Genomic DNA, 18,441 nt, shown 5'->3' with positions numbered 1-18,441 from the left:
CTACTGACTACAATTTTGACCTTCGGATCAACAAAGATTTAAATACTTTCAAATGTAAAAACTCATATGAAATTCTAGAAAACCACTTTCAAGAAATTAATTACAAAATTAAGTGTTTGGTCAGAAAGACTTCACAGATTTCTGGGGCAAACACCAGAAAACCAGAGATTCTTAGGCATGCCAAGAAAAAAAAAAAAAAAAAAAGAAAACATACAAAGCTAAATACTAGCCAGATACCTTCTTGTGCAATCTGTGTTTGAATAAGGACACTCCCTTTTCAGATACTTAAAACAGTCTTCAACTGTAATACCAAAGTACCTGTGATGATCATTCTATGAATCCATGATATATTTATAAACACCTCCCTGTGAAGTGGGGAAAAAAAGTTTTTTTATTCCATCTATAAAATGGGAAAATAATTGCAATTTGCATACATTCAAAGGGTGCCATGAAAAATAATTCAATAAATCAAGTCCCTAGAGAGCTATTCTGTATTCAACCACAGCAGACTTTTTTGGTATAATATTACATGGCTCAAATGAAATCAGATTTTATTTGCTGTTTTTTTGAAAGATATAATCAAAAGGCAAAAAAAAGATTAAACATGTGCTAGCTGCCTAATTAAATCTATGAAGAGATCATTCTGCTCAAGATGCAAACAACAAACCCAGCTGACAATGCAGGAAGAAGATGGAGCATTAGGAATTAGAAAATACACTCTAGCAACATCCCACAATCTTATGAACTTTGTCAGATGTCCTTTTGATTTAATCATTTCAGTATCCTAAATTCTAGACACTTCTACATCACTTCTTAATGTGACAGAAACATAGAATCAGTGCGCTTACATTACTTGAACATTTTGGGTATCATACTGCTCTCCTTGAGGATTCCATCTGTTTCTTAAAATTCCAATTTATACATCCTTCCATTAAAAAAAAAAAAAAAAAAGATGCTGTCACACTGATTGCACATGTCAGTGTTCCTTTAATGCCTCTCCTTTTCTGGAAGGCTGCTCCTCAGTGCTGTTTGATCAGTGCTATGAAGACTACAGATTCTTGCACACCTAGCAAACAGTGGTTAACAGGATCCTGATGAATCACAGCATAGCTCTCATTTCAGGACCCTCTCCTGATGTGGAAAGCCTTCTGTATCTGGCTGAAAGTCAGATTTTTATTGCAGAGAAATCACTACCACTGACTTTGCACCTAACATTACATGCGCATGAAAAGAAGTGTGAGGCCCTGATGCCAAAAAGCTGCATGCAAAGAGTATCTGCTGGTTAGGGGTGACTTCAGTTACCTCAGCAAGACACAACAACTCTTGCAGCATTTCATCAACCTTCTGACTTACATTGTAGCTGACTAAGAAAAGGCAAGGACTGGCACTCCAAGAACTGCAAACCTGAAATCTGACACTGTACCTGGTCAGGAATCCCCTAGAGCACCTCTGGAAACCTGGGCACATGCCACGCTAGCACGCTGTGTGACTGACCACCTTCTCCTCACACAGATGATCTCTATGTTCCACACCAGCAAGTTTGCAGTGGGGCTTGAACACTCAGTAAAACACATCTCCATCAAGGCTTGCAAGTCTTGAAAGGAAGCTGTTTCTCCAAATGGATTTTGCGAATCACTTACTCTATCACCACCTCCAAAGTCCACCTGTTACCGAATCTGACAATGACAAAGGTTAAAAATGCTCAAGAAGAGGTCCTCAGCTGATGAGACATGACAGAGTATGAGGGAAATGAGTAATTCAGTAGCAGGTGTTTGAATGAAGAAGATACAAATTTGTCTCCTGTTCTGCAGACACTAGTACATTATATATTCCTATTTTGTACTTGCTGTACTTTTAAATACACACAAAATCAAGTTCAAAGCTGACTGCAACATTTGCTTAGCATGAGAAGGGAGACAAGTGTCAGGTGAGCCAAGGAGCCTTCCCAGCAGATTTAATGGTGTTAATCTGATTGTGAAGGGATAACAATCCAACAGTTAAATACCACTACACAGGATATACCTTCTCCCCTTCACACTGACCTCTTTGAGCCACCACTGGTCTTCTCCAGATGTGAAGGGCTGGCTCAGGAAGCTAAGGGAGCAGAAAATTAAAGAAACATGAAGAGCTTTGCAACTAGTTCACTTCAAGGCACAGACAGTTCTGATGCAGGACTAACTTTTTGGAAGATACCAGTGCTTTTGACAATCCACATCAAATTTTGTGAAATGGAATACAAAGCCCAGTTTCTGCTATTATATTAGTAAGCAGGAATGTCAATTCAGTATCAGAGTTTCCCACAGCAGGTATTTTGGAAACAAATTACAGAATATTATTGGAAAAGATACAGGTTTTTTGATTTCTTTTTCAAATCAGGTCAGTTGATAATTTGTATTTACTACTTGATGACACAACCCATTATCTACTAGTTCATTGCCTCCTCCAGCCTGTTATAAATTAGATGCCTCATTCCACTTCTAATCCCCCAAAAAATACCAATCTGATCAGTTACTTGTAGCTGCTGCATCTTCCTAATTGCTGTCTTTTCACATAACGGCGTTCTAAAGCACAAAACATCCTGCTTAGATATGTCCTGGAACAGTACAGTTATAAAAGCCTCAAAGAACTTATGTAAAAAACAGTTAAAGAGCCCTTTAAAACTAGTCTGACTGTTACACTGCTACCAACTGTGACCAGACTTCAATATTCTACAAATTAAAAATCAATCCTTTCATAAAAGAAGCTTCAGAGATACCAGTGCCACTGCTATAGTGTTAGAAATACACAAAAATGAAGAAAAACAAATTCTGTAATTACAGGAAGATTACCAGAGGCTTGGTGTATCACAACAGCAAACAGCAATAATTGGGCATCAATACAGCAAGCACAGATCCCAATCAGCTTATGAAGATTATGTTCATCACACGATACCATCTCCAAATTGCATTCTCCACAGGTATTTTGGAAATAAACAATGATTTCCTAACGTATCTGTGTATTTAAATCTTTTAAAATGCAATGCATTCAACTGATTTTGAACCTCACAGAAAACACTACACAGTACATCGAAATGGACTTAGAGCCACAAACATTTCACAGTGTTGAACTATTTACTTGCACACTAAAGCCTGGAAAATTCTGCAGCAATAGCAACCAAAGAGGCTTCCCACATCTGTACCTTACTTCCTACCCATGTAATTCTTTCCAAGGTACAAACATGTACACTTTTGTTCCCCCAAGAGTATATATATTGGGTTTAAAGGGCAATAAAGAAGCAGCTGGAGTTAAAAAACTCCACATGAGAGTACTGGAACTTGTATTACATCTAGTTCCCAGCAGGAAGTTACCTGACACCTGTGTTTTCACTTTACCTACTGACACTCAACAAGCCAGTGAACCTTACACCAGGTCCATAGCACCTTAAACCCACCTAAACCAGCTGTTAATCCCTAACTCCCTTCTGGTATCGTTTCCTGCGTCCAAATGAAATGCAGAGAGCTGACAAATCTGTACTGTGAAATTTTGAAAGAAACTGCATTGGTACAAAGTAGCTGGGAGTAACAAGATTTCTGGGACTGCTACAACGCTTACTTGTTTCATGAAGCCTTGGAGGGGAATATGGGGAGACGGCAAAAACTCTACTTAGTGCACAGAATAGCGCCCAGAAATGAGCTGGCAACATCATGTCCACTCATTCGCTAACACTGTGCAGGTATGAAGCCTCCACTGCAAAAAGTCCCTGACATGTGACAGGAACTTGGCTTTAAGCCAACCTGTACCTTTTCCCAGATGCCCAGAGACTGCACTGATTTGGCCTCCCCAGAACAACATTCCTGCGCTTACAAAAAATTGATGGTGGCATGACAGAAAAATGGGGCTGAATTCAAGCATCCTCAAAAACTAGATCCTTGCTGTTAGCAGCACAGGAGCAGTAAATACACTGAATCTGCCAGAGCTGATGACAGAGATCTGGGCTAAGCCCACTTTCTTTCTCTGCCTCATTTGGGGCGAGAATGCTGAAGGCACAGAATAAAAATGTATCCTTTAAAGTTCCTGAGCCCAAAGGTGATACAGACTTAAAGATCACACAACTGCCTGTAACTGGGAAAAAACCATCAGTGACCAGGACTTCAGAAACTAAAAATCAAATAAGAGCAGGAGTAGGTGAAAGATGACACAGTAGCTACATTTCCTTCTGGTAAATGGCCCTCGGCAAATCTCGGAGGGATAACCCTACAGCCTAACCAACAGAAGATCAAGGACTTATCTTCTTTTGACTTATGACTAGGGGTATGACAAGTATACAAAAAGGAAATATTAATCCCAGTCATTGAAGTGAGAGAACACACTAACTCCCTTCTATGTTTTGGGTTTCTTTCTCTCCTAGGTTTTCTTTTAAATGAGAGCACATAGTTTCAATTTAGTATGCACTTTGCTAATTTCATGACCACACAATCTCATTATATCACACACAAAAAACACCAGCAAGTCATGCAGACACTCCTACAAATTATAACACCTCTGCTCATCAAGACTTTTTCCTCAGTTTTAGTCAGGGATGCTGACTAATCCTGACAGAAAGAAATGGGCTGATTGTTTGATCCATCCCCTTAAAACATCAGAATTGTGAGTCAACAAATGGGTGCCTGCTACTGTAATAAAGAAAAAGCAACACTTCTAATCCAAAACATTGAAGGAATAAATAATGCTAGGAAGGATATTACTAAGCAAAGAATGAAGCTGAAGAACTGCAAGAATCAGAAGGTTCAAATTAGGTTTTCTAAAAGCTAGGCTAGCTTAGATATCAACACAAACAAATAAATACAGTTACAATGAGTGTCACAAATTAGGTGATTGCAACTGTTTAATTTTGTCCTGCGAAGCCTCAACTGTACTGGAATAATTAGTGCTGGATATTTAGGGAAAAAAACATCACTGAGACTTAAGACTCATGTCCATAATCAACACAGGAAGCCTTCTCATTTTATGTGTAACCATTCAAAAACCTCTTTCACATCTCAGGAGAACACAATTCAGAAGACAGTGAGGAGAGAACTGGCAGCTGTTTGTCCAGATGAAGCCATAAGTGTCTTGGCTCCTTATTGATCAGCTCTGCAGGTTGAGGTTAACCTTGTCTGCTGCTAATCACATGTCAGTACCTATAAAAATAGAAAAATCTCACTAATTAAAGAAAGAACAGAAACTCATATTAAGTGAAGAACACTTAATATGCGGCATTTGATACTGCTTTTTTTTTTAATATTAATACCCTAAAATCAAATTTCCAGTTCAGTATCAACAACTTTACCTCCCTAAAAGAGGAAGACAACAAAGAGTTATGGAACTTCCACCCAAACTTGAAACTAGAAAAAGGAGAATGAACCTGTACAGGTCAAAGATTCAGAACCTTTGATTTCTGATCAATAGATCTATTCCTCTGCTCTTAGAAAATCACAGTCATCTTTTGTTTCCCTTAAAGTTGCAGTAGGAAAAAGCAAAGACAATTATATGTCAGAGCAAACCCAGTAATAAAATATGAGTTAAGTACAAATTAAAGGAGTAAGTATTTTGGTCTGCCAGAAGAGTCTGTACCCAGAGGGGATCAATAGTAACTCTCAAGTATTTAATAGCAGTCAAAGGAAGATTACTAAAGAATGTGTTCAAACCTGATGTGTTCAAAGGCAATGACTGTTTCCAGGCAGAAGGTGACTCAAGTGCCACTGTTTTTAAACTGAAGCTGAGACTGTACAGCTTTGAATATTTTAAATTATCCAGAGGATATAATCTAGATATCAGACCATGATTTAGTATGCCATCATTCTAAATGCTTAATTTCTCTTTGGTGGAATTTGACAAAATGAGAAGATGTAGATCAATGCCAATGAAAGCACTGATGCCTCCTGATTTCCAAAGCTGAGCAAAGAAAATTGGAGGCAGGCTCTCTATGTCAAACTCTTTATTGCAGTACAGGGAGCAAACCAAGTGTATTTAATCGCCGACAGTTGGGAATTAGGTATATTTGATTTAGAAAACAAACACTTTGTGAAGAGCCAATAACTTTCACTACATAGAGACAATCTGTGCAATCAGCAGGTCAGTCTGTGTACCAGGTCCTCAAGAGAGGCACAGTAACTAATGGCAATTATATAGCTCTGCTGTGCTCATTTATTCTCCACTCTAAACTTAATTTACATTGTTTTACTTTTAGAGGCTTAAGTTAGATAAAGTTTACTCCAGAAGGGTATTTCTAACATGAACTTTTAAATACCCGGATCAGAAAAGAGTCAAAAAGGAGGTTTAGTAGAAAATCTCAGACATTTAATAAGCTGTTTTGAAAGACACAAACATTTCCAATTTTTAAAAGTCCTTTAAATGAACCTAAATATCATTTCAGCATATCTCCACGGGTATACAACTTAAAAATACCTCTGCATTTTATCTACTTGTTAGTGCAAAAAAAATTATGTTACCTAGATTTTAACCCTTTTCAAAAGCAGATATGACAGCTTTAACTATGTTACCATTACTGGAGCTCTGCACCACTCTTAGGCTCAGCCACAGAAAGGAAATCAGTCATCACACTGGAAGACAACCCTAGGGATATGCTTCTCCATAAGAGCAAATACACTGCTCCAAAATAATTACTCCCCTTCAGGGGGAAATGAGAGCTAAGCCACCTTAGCTGGTCTGGCAGAAGTAATCTCGGCAAAGCTGAGGCGGTCGACTCCCTCCTTCCTCCCCATGGAGGTGGATATTCAATTCCCCTAGTCTTGGGCATGCTATAATATAAGCAAGCGTGGATGACAGATCAGTTCACACTAGGCATGAACATACCTAACCTTTCCCTGTTTAGAGCTCTGATGGATTCAGGCCAGTGACTGAGAAAGCAGCAACAAAGCCGGTAACCAATACGGAGAGATGAGACAAGGACAAAATGAATGAGGAGCAGCAGGGAGAGCCTCACTGGATGAGAAGGGGAAAAAAGAAATGCACCACGCCCCCTCCTTACCCTGAGAAGCAACTGCTAAACAGAAGGATGGGCAATTTTTAGTTACTTTCTAACATTTACTAATGTTAGCCAGAAGTGTTGAAGTTATCATAGTCTTTACATGCAAGATTTTCTGTAAGAAAGATTCACTGTTGCAGACTTAAATGAAAATTAAAGATTACTTTACACTGTGAATGTCATCTTAAAGACACTGCTGCTGCTAAGCCTGACCTGCATAAAATTGTCTCCACCCAAACAATAGCAGCAGAAGTGTGAATTCTGCTAAAATACAAAATGTGCTTTCAGAGGACTAAAATTCCAGTCTACTGATTACAAAAGTTAAGTGATAAAATCGACAGAAGCATGGAAAACACCCTCAGGTGAAGTCAAAGTAATCTGACACATATTTAGGTTTGCACTCTAGCGAATCCTAAGCCGATTTCAATCCTAGCCTGATTTCAGAGCTCCCTCCCCCTTCCTTTCCTATTACAGAAACTTAAACACGAGATTTGGGATTTCCTCTTTCAATTGCGAGTAGAACTGAAGATGTGTCTGATAATGACGCGCAGATTCGAAGACCTCTGGAACATCTCTGAGGAATAATAAACTCCCAATAACCCTGAAACTCTCAAATTCGGGGGAGTAAACTACTATCCCATTAGCCTTACCGAGCACCGCACTCCTTCCCTACTTAGACGCAGAGGCCCAGCAAACCATTACTGATGTGCCTGCCAGCATTTGAAAATAAAACATAGAAACTGAAAAGAAAAAAGGGGCTGATACACGGTAGGACAAGGAACAAAACGGGCCAGCACAGCACACTATAACCAGCCTCACCAGAGCGTGGGAGCGGTCCCCGGCACCAGCACAGGCCTCCGTGAGCGGCAGCACAGCCCCGGCACGGCGGGGCGAGGGCAGGGCAGCCCCGAGCCCCGGCGGAAGGGCCGCCACCGCCCCGGGGGGCGGCACAAAAGGCGGCCGGCACCATTGTCCGAGGCCCCATCCGAGCCCCGGGCACGGGGAAGGCGGCAAGACGGCGAGGCCGCCGGGGTGGGAGCGGGGATTGTCGCGGAAGGAGAAGGTGCCGCATCCCGCCGGTCCTGCCCGGGCCCCGGCGAGCCGGGCAGGCGACGGAGGGGCCCGCGGGCGGCCCGGCCGCGCCAACCCTTCCCCCGCCGCCGCCTCCGCCCCCCGCCGGCCGCGCCCGCCCGCATGACTGCGAAGAAAACCCCCCCCTCAGGCGTTCCCCCCGCCGCCTCCTCCCGCCGCGAGCGCGGCCCAGCCCGGCCCGGCCCCTCCTCTGGCGGCCGCCGGCGGAGGCCGGGCCCGGCCGGGGCCCCGCCGGCCCCACACGCACCTCCGCGTCGCGGCCCTTGTTCTTGAAGCTCTTGATGCGGTGGCTCTCCAGGCCGGTGGCGGCGGCGTTCTCGGCCATGGCGGCTCCCGGCGGCTCCTGCGAGGCGGCTCCGGCGGCTCCCGGCGGCGGCTCGCGCGAGGGGCGGAGGGAAGCGGGACGCGCTCCGTGACGAGCGCGCGGGGGGGAAAACGGGCGGGGAGGGGGAAGGGGGGGGCCGCTGGCGCGCGCGCGCGCCGTTGCTGAGTGACTGGGAAGGGGTGGGAGGGCGGAGAGCGGGCGGTGCGAGCGCTCGTGACGCGGAGGGCGGGCGGACACCGCCCAATCGCGGGGCGGCCTCGCGGCTCTGGCCGCGCCTCCTCACCAACCCGGCCCCGTCCCCGCCTCGCGTTGCATTCTGGGGCGTGTAGTGCCGGCAGCTCCGCACGTGGAGCGGCGGCCCGGCCGCCCGGTTCTGGCTCGACGCCGGGCGCTCTGCGGCTCCGGGAGAACCGAGGGCCTGACGGTACTGGGCATAAAGAACGGCAGAACAGGTCCGGTTTGAAGGGTGGGACATTTGGTCTGATCTCTCTGCTCAAGCAGGGCCAGCTGATAGCACATGGCACAGGGTCTTTTCCAAATGGTTCTTTGGCTCTTTACTGGAGATATCTACTGATATCTCCAGTAAAGGAGACTCTACAGTCTCCTCTCCGGGCAAACTGTTCCAGTGTGTGGTCACTCACACTGTAAAGAAATTTTTTGTCACGTTCAGGTGGAGCTTCCTGTGCATCAGTTTCTGCCCATTGCCTCTTGTCCTATTGCTGGCGCAACAAAGCAGAGCCTGGCTCCGTCCTCTTGGCACCCTCTCTTCACTTACTCATAGACTGGTGAGAGCTCTCAGCTGTCTCTTCTCTAGGCTGAACAGGCCCAGCTCCCTCAGCCTCTCCTCACAAGAGATGCTCCAGTCCCTTATTCACCTTTGTTGCCCTCCACTGGACCTGCTCCAGGAGCTCCCTGTCTCTCTTGTGCTGAGGAGCTCAGAACTGGACACAGCACTCCAGATGTGGCCTCAGCAGGGCTGAGTAGATGGGCAGGATCACCTCTTTCGACCTGCTGGCAATGCCCTTCCTAATGCATCCTAGGATTCCACTGATCTTGTTAGCTGTGGGTTTTTTCCCCCAAATGCACTTTGGGGTGACCCCACTGGCACAAAGTGCTCATGCACAAAGTGGCCTCAAGCAGCTCTTCCAGCCAAAGCTGTGTCGTGGGTCTACTGTGCACCTCCCTCTGCTCCTCATGACTGCACTAACATTGCTGTATGCGGTCTAGGAAGAGCTGCACCTAAGAAATCCAGGTGTTTTGGGAAGCCTCGCGTCCCCTTTGGTGGCTCTGCCATGCAAGAAAGCCCTGCCTGGAAAAAGCAAATCGAACGCTTTGCCAACATGCCCTTCGTACCTCACGTGCACGAGGCACCTGGAGCCACGTACCTACTGTAATGCAGGGCACAAAGGGGCTCTGCCAGCCCAACAAATTGTCCCCAAAACATCAAAATTGCTGCAGCACCACTGCCCACATGCAGCTCTGGGAACTTTTGGGCAGACTGCAGGCAGACCCAGCACCCTCAGATTGATGGTAGCCAGGGCGCAGCAGTTGGGGTCAAATACAGCGCCCTGAAGTCACACCTGGAATTTTCATGGTAGAAAAGAGGATGTGTGTGGGCGATGTAGTTGTTGGCAGTGGTAAGCAGTGATCTAACACCTTGCATAAAGCAGAGTAGTATCCAAGAAAACCAAAACCCCAAAATAAAAACATGTAACATTCAAATTTAGCTCATCTTACACCACATCGGGGTCTGCAACAGATCCTTATAGCTATATATAAATTTTTCCTTCAGAGGTCTCTAATTGACAGCTCAGCTTTTTGTTTGCCTTCTCCCATCCCCTCTTTGGATCATTCAAGTGACTGTACCTTGTACCTCACAGCTCTGGCAAAACAAGGCTTGCAGCCTGATGGAGATGAGTAAAAATCTGGAAGAGGAATGCTCTTCCTCACCGTCATTGAGCTGTGTGCCAAATGTCCTTATCTGACGGATCAATATCGCATTTCCATCCCTCTCCTTTCCAAGCAGTTCTGACTCCCAGCATACTTTCCTCCGTGCCTTTTTCCAACAGCTTTATCTGGGCGTGCTGCACCATTGTTGCTAGGAGTGGAAGACAAGATGGAGTCAGAAGCAGGCAAAGCTAAAAAGGCACAACCAGTGTGGCCGGCATTTGTCAGAGATGGCTTCTAGGCTCTGTCACCTGGAAGTTTGAAGGAAAATTAGCTCCAGCTATCCAGGTGTCTTCAGGAGAGCTCCTAAAGCAGATTCAGCAGCTGAGAGCTTTGTCTTACCCCCCTGAGGAAAGTGGCTGTGGCAGTCTCAGGCCTGGCAGGACAGCAGAGCAATGCTGATATGATCCCTGCTAGGCAGGATCTGTTCTCCTCTGGAGGAATTGGCCACCTTTACCATGAACAAAGGATTATTGTTCAGCACCACTCAGCGTAAACTGAGAGGTAAAAGGAAAATTTGCAACTAAATATCAGGTGTCTCCAGGTTGGGAGAACTCAATTTACCAATCCATAAATCTATTCCCATTCCACTAGATAGGATTTATAGATTCGCTGTTTTTTTCTTTCCTGTTTCTTCCTTGATAAAAGCCCTTCAGAGTTTTTATTGTGCATTTCATTAGTCCTGGCAGACACTCGGGAGTTGAACACCTCTTAGACAGAGCTACATGGAAGTTTGCTTGGCTTTACTGCCTGAATAAAGCTTTGTGGTGGAGCTCTTGATTTGGTAATTGAAGTTGCATTAGAGAAAACATTTTGATGCAGTTAAGCAAATACTACTTTTTGGCACAGTAATTAACAGACAGTACTAAAATATAGGAATGAGTAGTTTCCTACTTTAAAAACAGAACAAGCCATGTGGATCTGGGTGGCTGTTCTTCATCACCACGACTTTCACATCAATATGTTCATGTTGTCAAGACCTGCAAAATATATGTCAGGGCCATGAGCACATTTGAAGGATTCACTGACCCTGAGCAGCCTCCCTGAGCTCAGTTTCCATCCCTTGCCCCAGTGATGCTGCAGTGGTGCCAGTCTCAAGCTCCATTGCTGCCCTGGCCCAAATGTGGGTGCTGGGTGTCCTGGCTGGGCAATGGGAGAGGGTGAAGGGGAGCGAAAGAGTGTGGTTAGGGCCACCAAGGTCTGTGGGTGCCTTCAGCACCCTGACAACATAAACTCTGTAGCTTAAAGAGCTGTGAGAAAGAAAGATCTTTCATAATCCAAAGATAAGGGCGATAACTTTTCAGGTGTCCCATTACTGAACGAAGTTGAGTAGTGCTTGTTTCTGGGATGACCTGTTGGCTCCAGCAAAACTGGATCAGCCCAATGAATATTGCTATATTTTGGGAAGAGCACATGGTCAGCTCAGTGCAGTGTCAGAGTCAGAGGCCACTCACCCTGTGCTTGCCAGTCACTTGTTCTTTTGCAGTCAGCGATTTTGTCTGTATCCACCAGTCAATAGAGCTGCAAGGAAAGCAGCATGTAAAAAAAATGTAATGAACCTGAGTCATGTTCTCACTGGCAATCCCTTCGAGAAGGGTTGGGGAGGTTTAGGTGCACTGCTTTGAGATGCAGTCCCACCCTGCTAATGGATATTAGAAGGCGAGGCAGGAGAGACAAATAAAACGTGTCAGCTCCTCAGTCTGAGTTCACAGCCGTGAGCAGCTGAAGCCAAGACCTTAGGGTGGAGGAGGTATGGATGCCTCCCCAGCAGAGGAGCAGGATGGCTGGCAAGGTGGGATCATCTTGAAACTCTGCTGCTCGCTTGGCTACAAACCACATGTCAAGAACAGTCTGTAAAATTGTGCAACTTGTAATCACAGGAAGGTACAAGGATTGCCACAGAAGTTTAAGCTGTTACCTAAAGCACCCATGGGTCTTGCTTGCCCACCTCAAAATGGGATACCCAAGCACCTCTGACCTGGGATGCACAACAGCTGCCACCACATGTTACCACAGGCACGACAGGGTGAGAGAAAGCCTTTTTGCCCTATAAAATCTGCCCTGGTCATGTGCTCTCTGACTCTCAGCAGACATTAACCTTCATGCCTTGCCTTCTTCTAGTACCTCTAGAGACAGCGTGACTGGGGCAGGCTCAGACCCTTGCATGGCCGGGGTCCCTGCCCAGACCCTCTGTGGCTGTCCTGCTGTACAAACAGCTCTCCAGCAGCTGGCTGAGCAGCATTTTGGGTGTTGCTCTCTTACAAAAAGGGATGAGTAACGCATGAAATAAACGTAAGCAGTGCCTTTGACACTCATTTTCCCTTAAGGTACACGTATTGTGTTGGTGAGACCATTAATGCGTGTTGCAGTTCTCTCCATCACTGAGGTAAAAAATTTGTCTTCATAGGAAAAGAGTTATGTTCTCACCTCATTGCAGCTGTGGCTTAGTAATGACAGTGAGCTAAATCCTGGTAGACATTCCAGCTTTGTCAAAGGCTGCCAACAAATGCCATGTGAGCTAAGAGGTAGTAACACGCACTCCAGGAGACATGAGATAGATCCACTGAAGAGAAGCCCATGGTGAGCTGCTGTGTAGAAAGATCCACAATCCCAAGGTCAGGAAATCCCTAAGCTGAAAACAGTTGAAACACTGGGAAAGTGCTGGGGGGAGCATCACTTTTTTTTTCTTGTTGTTATGCTTTTTTTGGTGCATCCATTTACTGGTGACTGTTGGAGATGCAACAGTCTTACTGAATTCTTATTCAGACATGCTTTTGGTCTGACCCACAATAGTTCTTATATTCACAGCAGATAATTAGTGCTCAGTGAACCATGTCAGTGTGAATTTGATACTGGAGTAGTCCCAGAGCACAGTGTGGTCCTCCAGTTTTAAACCAGGTGGTTATGGGTGTCACCTGGTTGTCCTGTTGCTGCTTTTGTCCCTTCTCTGGTCACCCACCCTGGAGACAGCTTACCTGGTGCCAGACTCTAGCCTGGGGTGAAAACAGCTGTTTTTTTGGAAGAAAACTCCAGCTACAGGTTTGGATGATGCCTGCAAGGAAACACTCTCTGGCTGCAGTGGGGCATGCATCTCATTCAATTGGCTCTCTGATGTTGTTTCCCAGTCTTTCAACAATGTCTCAGTAGACCTGGCAGTCTGAAATACTTCTCTGCAGCAGAGCACCTTATCCCATTACCCATGGGCAGCATGGTCAATGGCACCTTGCACAAACAAGCAGCTCCAGCCGGCTCTCAGGAGCTGTGCAGACTGGTAAAGGGCTCAGGGAAATGAGGGCCCTCCTAGGTATCTCTGTGCCAGGACCAGTCCCAGAGAGCTGCCCTTTCTACTGGAAGCCACTTCTGGGGGCAACACAAAGAGCTGGTGAGGGAGCTGGCACGAGGCTGGCTTTGGGAGAACCAGTGAACAGCCCAGGGTCAGGATTAACAAATGCCTCATTATCTGCAGACGAGGAACAGAAGCATTGAGGGAGCAGCTGGATAGTCTGCCAGCATCTTCAGAATCTGGGGAACATTGTTAATGAAGGAGGAACTGTGAAACCTCTGGTTATTCACAGGTTCTCTGTGTTCTGTCTGAGCCAAGTTGTTGTCGCAGCATCTTTGTCCATGCTTTAACTGGGAGAAGAGGTTCTGCTCCTTCTGGTTCAGAGCATCACTTTCCTTCTTTTCTATTCTCAGAGGAAATCCCAGAGTCTGCAATATTTCCTCATCTTCGGTTGTTCCCTGTTTTTAGGCAGCTCCACAAAAGAGCTGGTGAGCTGCTGTTGGGGGGGACAGCAAGGTGGGCATGAAAAAGGGGCTTCCTGGGCAAGGATCTTCTGCTATGGTACCCAAGCAAGAAGAGCTGAGGCAGGTGCCACGTCATGTCCGGGTCCAGACCAGGGAGTTATATGGCCAGGTACAGGGATAGCTGCAATGTAGCTCAGGCAGAAACCGAGGGCAAAAGACCTACTTAAAAACAGTGCCTGAGATAAGGGGAGTGAGTCCTTGCCAAGGCTCCTCACAGCTTGTTCTCAAACAGCTCTTTGATTCAAGGCCAGGCAGCTGCACTGTCAGAGCTGGCCCTGGGCCCAGGCAGCCCAAGCCCCAGGAGGAGGGGGATGTGCTGGGGGCCTGGGCACCCACCTAGAGCTGAAGACATCCCTTTCTCCGGACGTCTGAGCTCCAGGCAGCCACCAAAACTTGACGGGTCACGGATATTCATGCCAGCTTTTCCAAATTCAAGTTAGATGATGATCAGGAGCCGGAATGTCATCCTGCCCAGAGGATCCAAGCAGAGCTTCTGAGATACTCTTTGCAGAACCGTGGATCCACCACCCTCTTGGCTTTGGCCTTGAGATGCAGGTGCTCAGGAGGCTGGGCTGGGCTGTGCCACAAACAGCAAAGCCTGATGGGCTAGTGTTTTTTCTATAAAAAACATTTTGTAGAAATGGCTCTGGGCGGTCCTCCCCATGGCCCAGAGCCTTTGGCACAGGCAGCCCGGAAATGCACTGGTTGAAGCCCAGTTCCAGAGCCAAAAAGGGCCAGGAAATCTCTGGCACAGGCAATGTTGTAGCTGAAGGAGATGTTAAAGGAATGCAATTTACAGGAAAGGTCCCTGAGGACCTGGGAGTGACTGTCTGCAGGATGACTCTTAATTTATATTTCAAGGTGGATAATTCAATTGGCATAATTGGGAGTTTTGTCTTATTGTCATGGCCTTGCACCTGCAAGCCCTGCTATGATGTTCTCCCATGAGCCATGATGGCCACCAGTGTAAGAATCGCTATCTTTTGACATCTCTCATCCTATTCCCTGTCTCGCTGCATCTTCTAGGCAGGAGGACTCCTCAAAGTCTTCATGCAAGCTGTGGAAACTGTGGCAAGTGGAGAATGTCACAGTGGTTGAGGGAAAGCCTGTCTTGGGAGCCGTGGGACTCACATCAGCTACCCAAAGCCCCTGTACTGCATCCTGCAAGAGTCATGAGCCAGATAAAGGGTACTGCTCTCCATCTAAGAGGAGGTGGCCACTGGGATCATGGAGACAACCATCAGCATCACTTGCAGCAGGGTGCTGGTGCTGCACATGTCTGTGTGGTCACAGTGTGTTCACAAGATGGACAGGTCAGAGCTGGGTGTGCTGCCCAGGCCTGCTGTCGGTGAGGTTCAGCAGGGATGGCAGCTCTGTTGTCACAGCCCACTCCTGACAGCTGGCAGGATGCATGTCCGTGGCCTGTCCTCTCCAGAACTATTGCAGCTTCTGCAAACCAGCCTGTACACCCAACTCAGGGCTTCAGTTCGACCATTAAATACAGGAGAGCCCTGGTTGGCTCTGGTTGGTCTCTCAAAGAGGATCCAGACAGGACAATCTCATTTTAGTGAACACATAAAGTCTCTGGAGTGCTGCGAGGTCAGATCTCAGCTTGCAAACTCTCTTATGCTGACAACCCCAAGCAATGAGAAGTTTCATAGAACCATGGAGTATCCTGAGTTGGAACAGACCCACAAGTATCATCAAGTCCACATCTTGTCCCTGCATATCAGACAAGGTCTTGTATTTTGGCAGCACAAGGGAAAAGGATGGTTTTGCTCTTATAGCCTCTGATTTGGTGGCACTGGAGGATCTCTTCTGAAATAACCTAACTGCAGGTTTGGAGCTCTGTAGGTGGGGTGACCTTCATCAGCTCCAGAGCGATAATGAGAATCCATGCTGACAGCTTCCTAAACACCACGGTGCTGGGACACTGATGCTTTGAAGATATGATGAGTGATACACAATAGCTAACACAGGCATAGGAGAGAGTGGTTTGATCAACCGAAGTCATTGTGTTTAGCTAGCCCAGATGTGAAGAGCCAGCACATTACCATCTGTGCTGGGCTTCCGTGGCAAGATTTCGGCAGCAGGGGGGCTACAGGTGTGGCTGCTGTGAGAAGCTGCCAGAAGCTTCCCCCATGTCCTACAGAGCCAATGCCAGGAGGCTCCAAGATGGAATCAGCTGTCAAGGGCAGGGTGGGGGGAAGGTGTTTAAATATTTGTTTTTATTTTTCATTACTCTGCTCTGATTTGATTTGCAATAAATTAATTTCTCTGAGTTGAGTCTGTTGCTGCCCACAACAGTAATTGGTGAGTGATCCCTCCCTGTCCTTAATTCAACTCATGAGCATTTGTCCTGTTTTTCTCCCCATATCCTGCTGAGAAGAGAGAGTAATAAAGTGACTTGGTGGGCACTGGGAGTCCAGCCAGGGTCAACCCACCACACCATCACAAAGCATGATGACCTGTTTCAGATTTTGGTACATGTTAGCAATACACTCTTTCCCCTAAACACAGTTCCTGAGAGCTGAAGGACTTATATCTGCACTGCAGAATAAAGCCAGAAGTATCTCAAAAGTGGAATTGCAGTGACACCAAAGCCTTCACTTGGATTTTATCCGATTTCACTAACTCAGACTAAGAATTTCTTTGTGTGTAAGCAAAGGCAATTTAATGACAATAATTACGACAAAAACCACAAAGATTTACTGAGGTGGATCTGGGGGGCTTCTGGTTCCACCCCACCCCCCTCTCTTAATCCCAGCAACACAACATGCATTTGCACACTGTGTGCATGTTGTGCAACCAGTGCCTCCCTGCAGCCTGGCAGAGCAGGCTGTCTCTGTCCCTGGTTAATGCAGCTCTGATTACAGCATCCTTGGAAAGGCGTATTTTCTTTCACGTTCTCATATCCCAGTATTAACCTGCCCTGACATCGCTTCATTTACCAGAGCTGATAGCACAGCTTGAGATTGCTTCACTGCAGAGATTACACAGAAGTAGAGGCAGATTCCAGTGACTTCTGTTCTGCAAAACAAGTTCTAGTTTCTGCTCTGCTATAAGTTAATACATGTATATTTATAAATATTTTTATACATAGTTTTATATGTATACATATTCTCTCTCTCTCTCTGTGTAATAGCTTGTCTTCCTGCTGAGATAAGAAAGTCACAAGTGCAGTTTTATGTGAATCTGGAACAAGATCTTGCCCCTGTGTTCCTTGATGGAAAAAAATTCAGCTGGAGTTATGGGTATGGTACCAAGACAAACCCTCTACAGCTGGCTACTGCCATCTCCTTCTCCTTTGAGGAAACATTCTGTATATTTAAATCCTGGAAATGCATTTGGTACCAGGCTGCTATGAACCATATAGAATATCCTTCTTGTTTCAGTAACTATGATTTGTAAGGAGTCACCAAGGTGGTGAGTCTCTGTGCTTACACATCGAAGCTGGTTTCACATGATTATTGGCAAAAGTGGCAATTTTATTTTAAAACCTTCTGTGATCTGATCTCAGGATCTATTTGGATCTTCAGTCCCCATGGCAATAGCTTCTCAAAGCCTGAAAATAACAATGTGCACAGCTATTTTGACTGAATAAACCAGATGCCACGTATGCATAAAGCTAAGCGTAACAGTGTGTGCTTGTGGGGTGAGGGTTTCATTTCAGTCATGAAAGTAAACAGCAATTTTCCAAGTGCACATGAAGATATGCTCTGCTTGGTCAGATGTGTCAAGTGAGGGAGTGACATTTTTATATTGTCACTTTTTAAACCAGATCTGCATTCACCCCTTTGAATGGCTTTCTAATGATGTGGCATACGTGCACCAGGAACCCACAAGGAATCACTCTTCCCAGGGAAGAACCACTGGAATGGTGTCACAGAAGGGCAGAGGGAGAAAAATATATTCTAGCTTAATTTTGGATGACCATATGTTCCCCCTTTGAACTGGAGCTGTTAATCAAAATGGGAAGCCTTGTGAGTTGTTTTGGTTAAGAATAGAAATCTGTTTTCATCTTTGGTGCTGCCTTACGTGTTGGAAGATAACGTGTGATGAAGGAAGAATCAAGTACACAGTAAGTTTCTTTACTCGCTCTGAGTAAAGAATGGCTTTCTGCCACCCCGAGGGACCTTCATTTAGTCCTTTGAGCGTAGTCCAGCAGGACTGTGACTGAAGTAATCTCTCCCTGCAGGCCAACAGGTAACACATGGACTTTCTCTCCTGGTTTCCCAACTCTGCATCACTTCTGGAGCCTGGC

General features: G+C 45.8%; 1 protein-coding gene across 1 annotated transcript in view; it reads right to left on the bottom strand.

The window, feature by feature from the left end:
* KPNA3 (karyopherin subunit alpha 3) overlaps positions 1–8,532 on the bottom strand; it is a 48,406-nt gene extending 39,874 nt beyond the window's left edge. The window contains exon 1 of the mRNA XM_059838997.1: positions 8,346–8,532. Within this exon, the coding sequence (XP_059694980.1) occupies positions 8,346–8,423 (78 nt within the window). The 5' untranslated portion in view covers positions 8,424–8,532. The remainder of the gene's footprint in view (positions 1–8,345) is intronic.
* Between the last annotated feature and the right edge of the window lie 9,909 nt (positions 8,533–18,441).

Source organism: Haemorhous mexicanus, chromosome 2, assembly GCF_027477595.1.
Source record: "Haemorhous mexicanus isolate bHaeMex1 chromosome 2, bHaeMex1.pri, whole genome shotgun sequence".
Classification (NCBI taxonomy): Eukaryota; Metazoa; Chordata; class Aves; order Passeriformes; family Fringillidae; genus Haemorhous; species Haemorhous mexicanus.
Note: the sequence above shows the minus strand (reverse complement) of the source record. Positions and strands in the feature narration are given on the sequence as shown.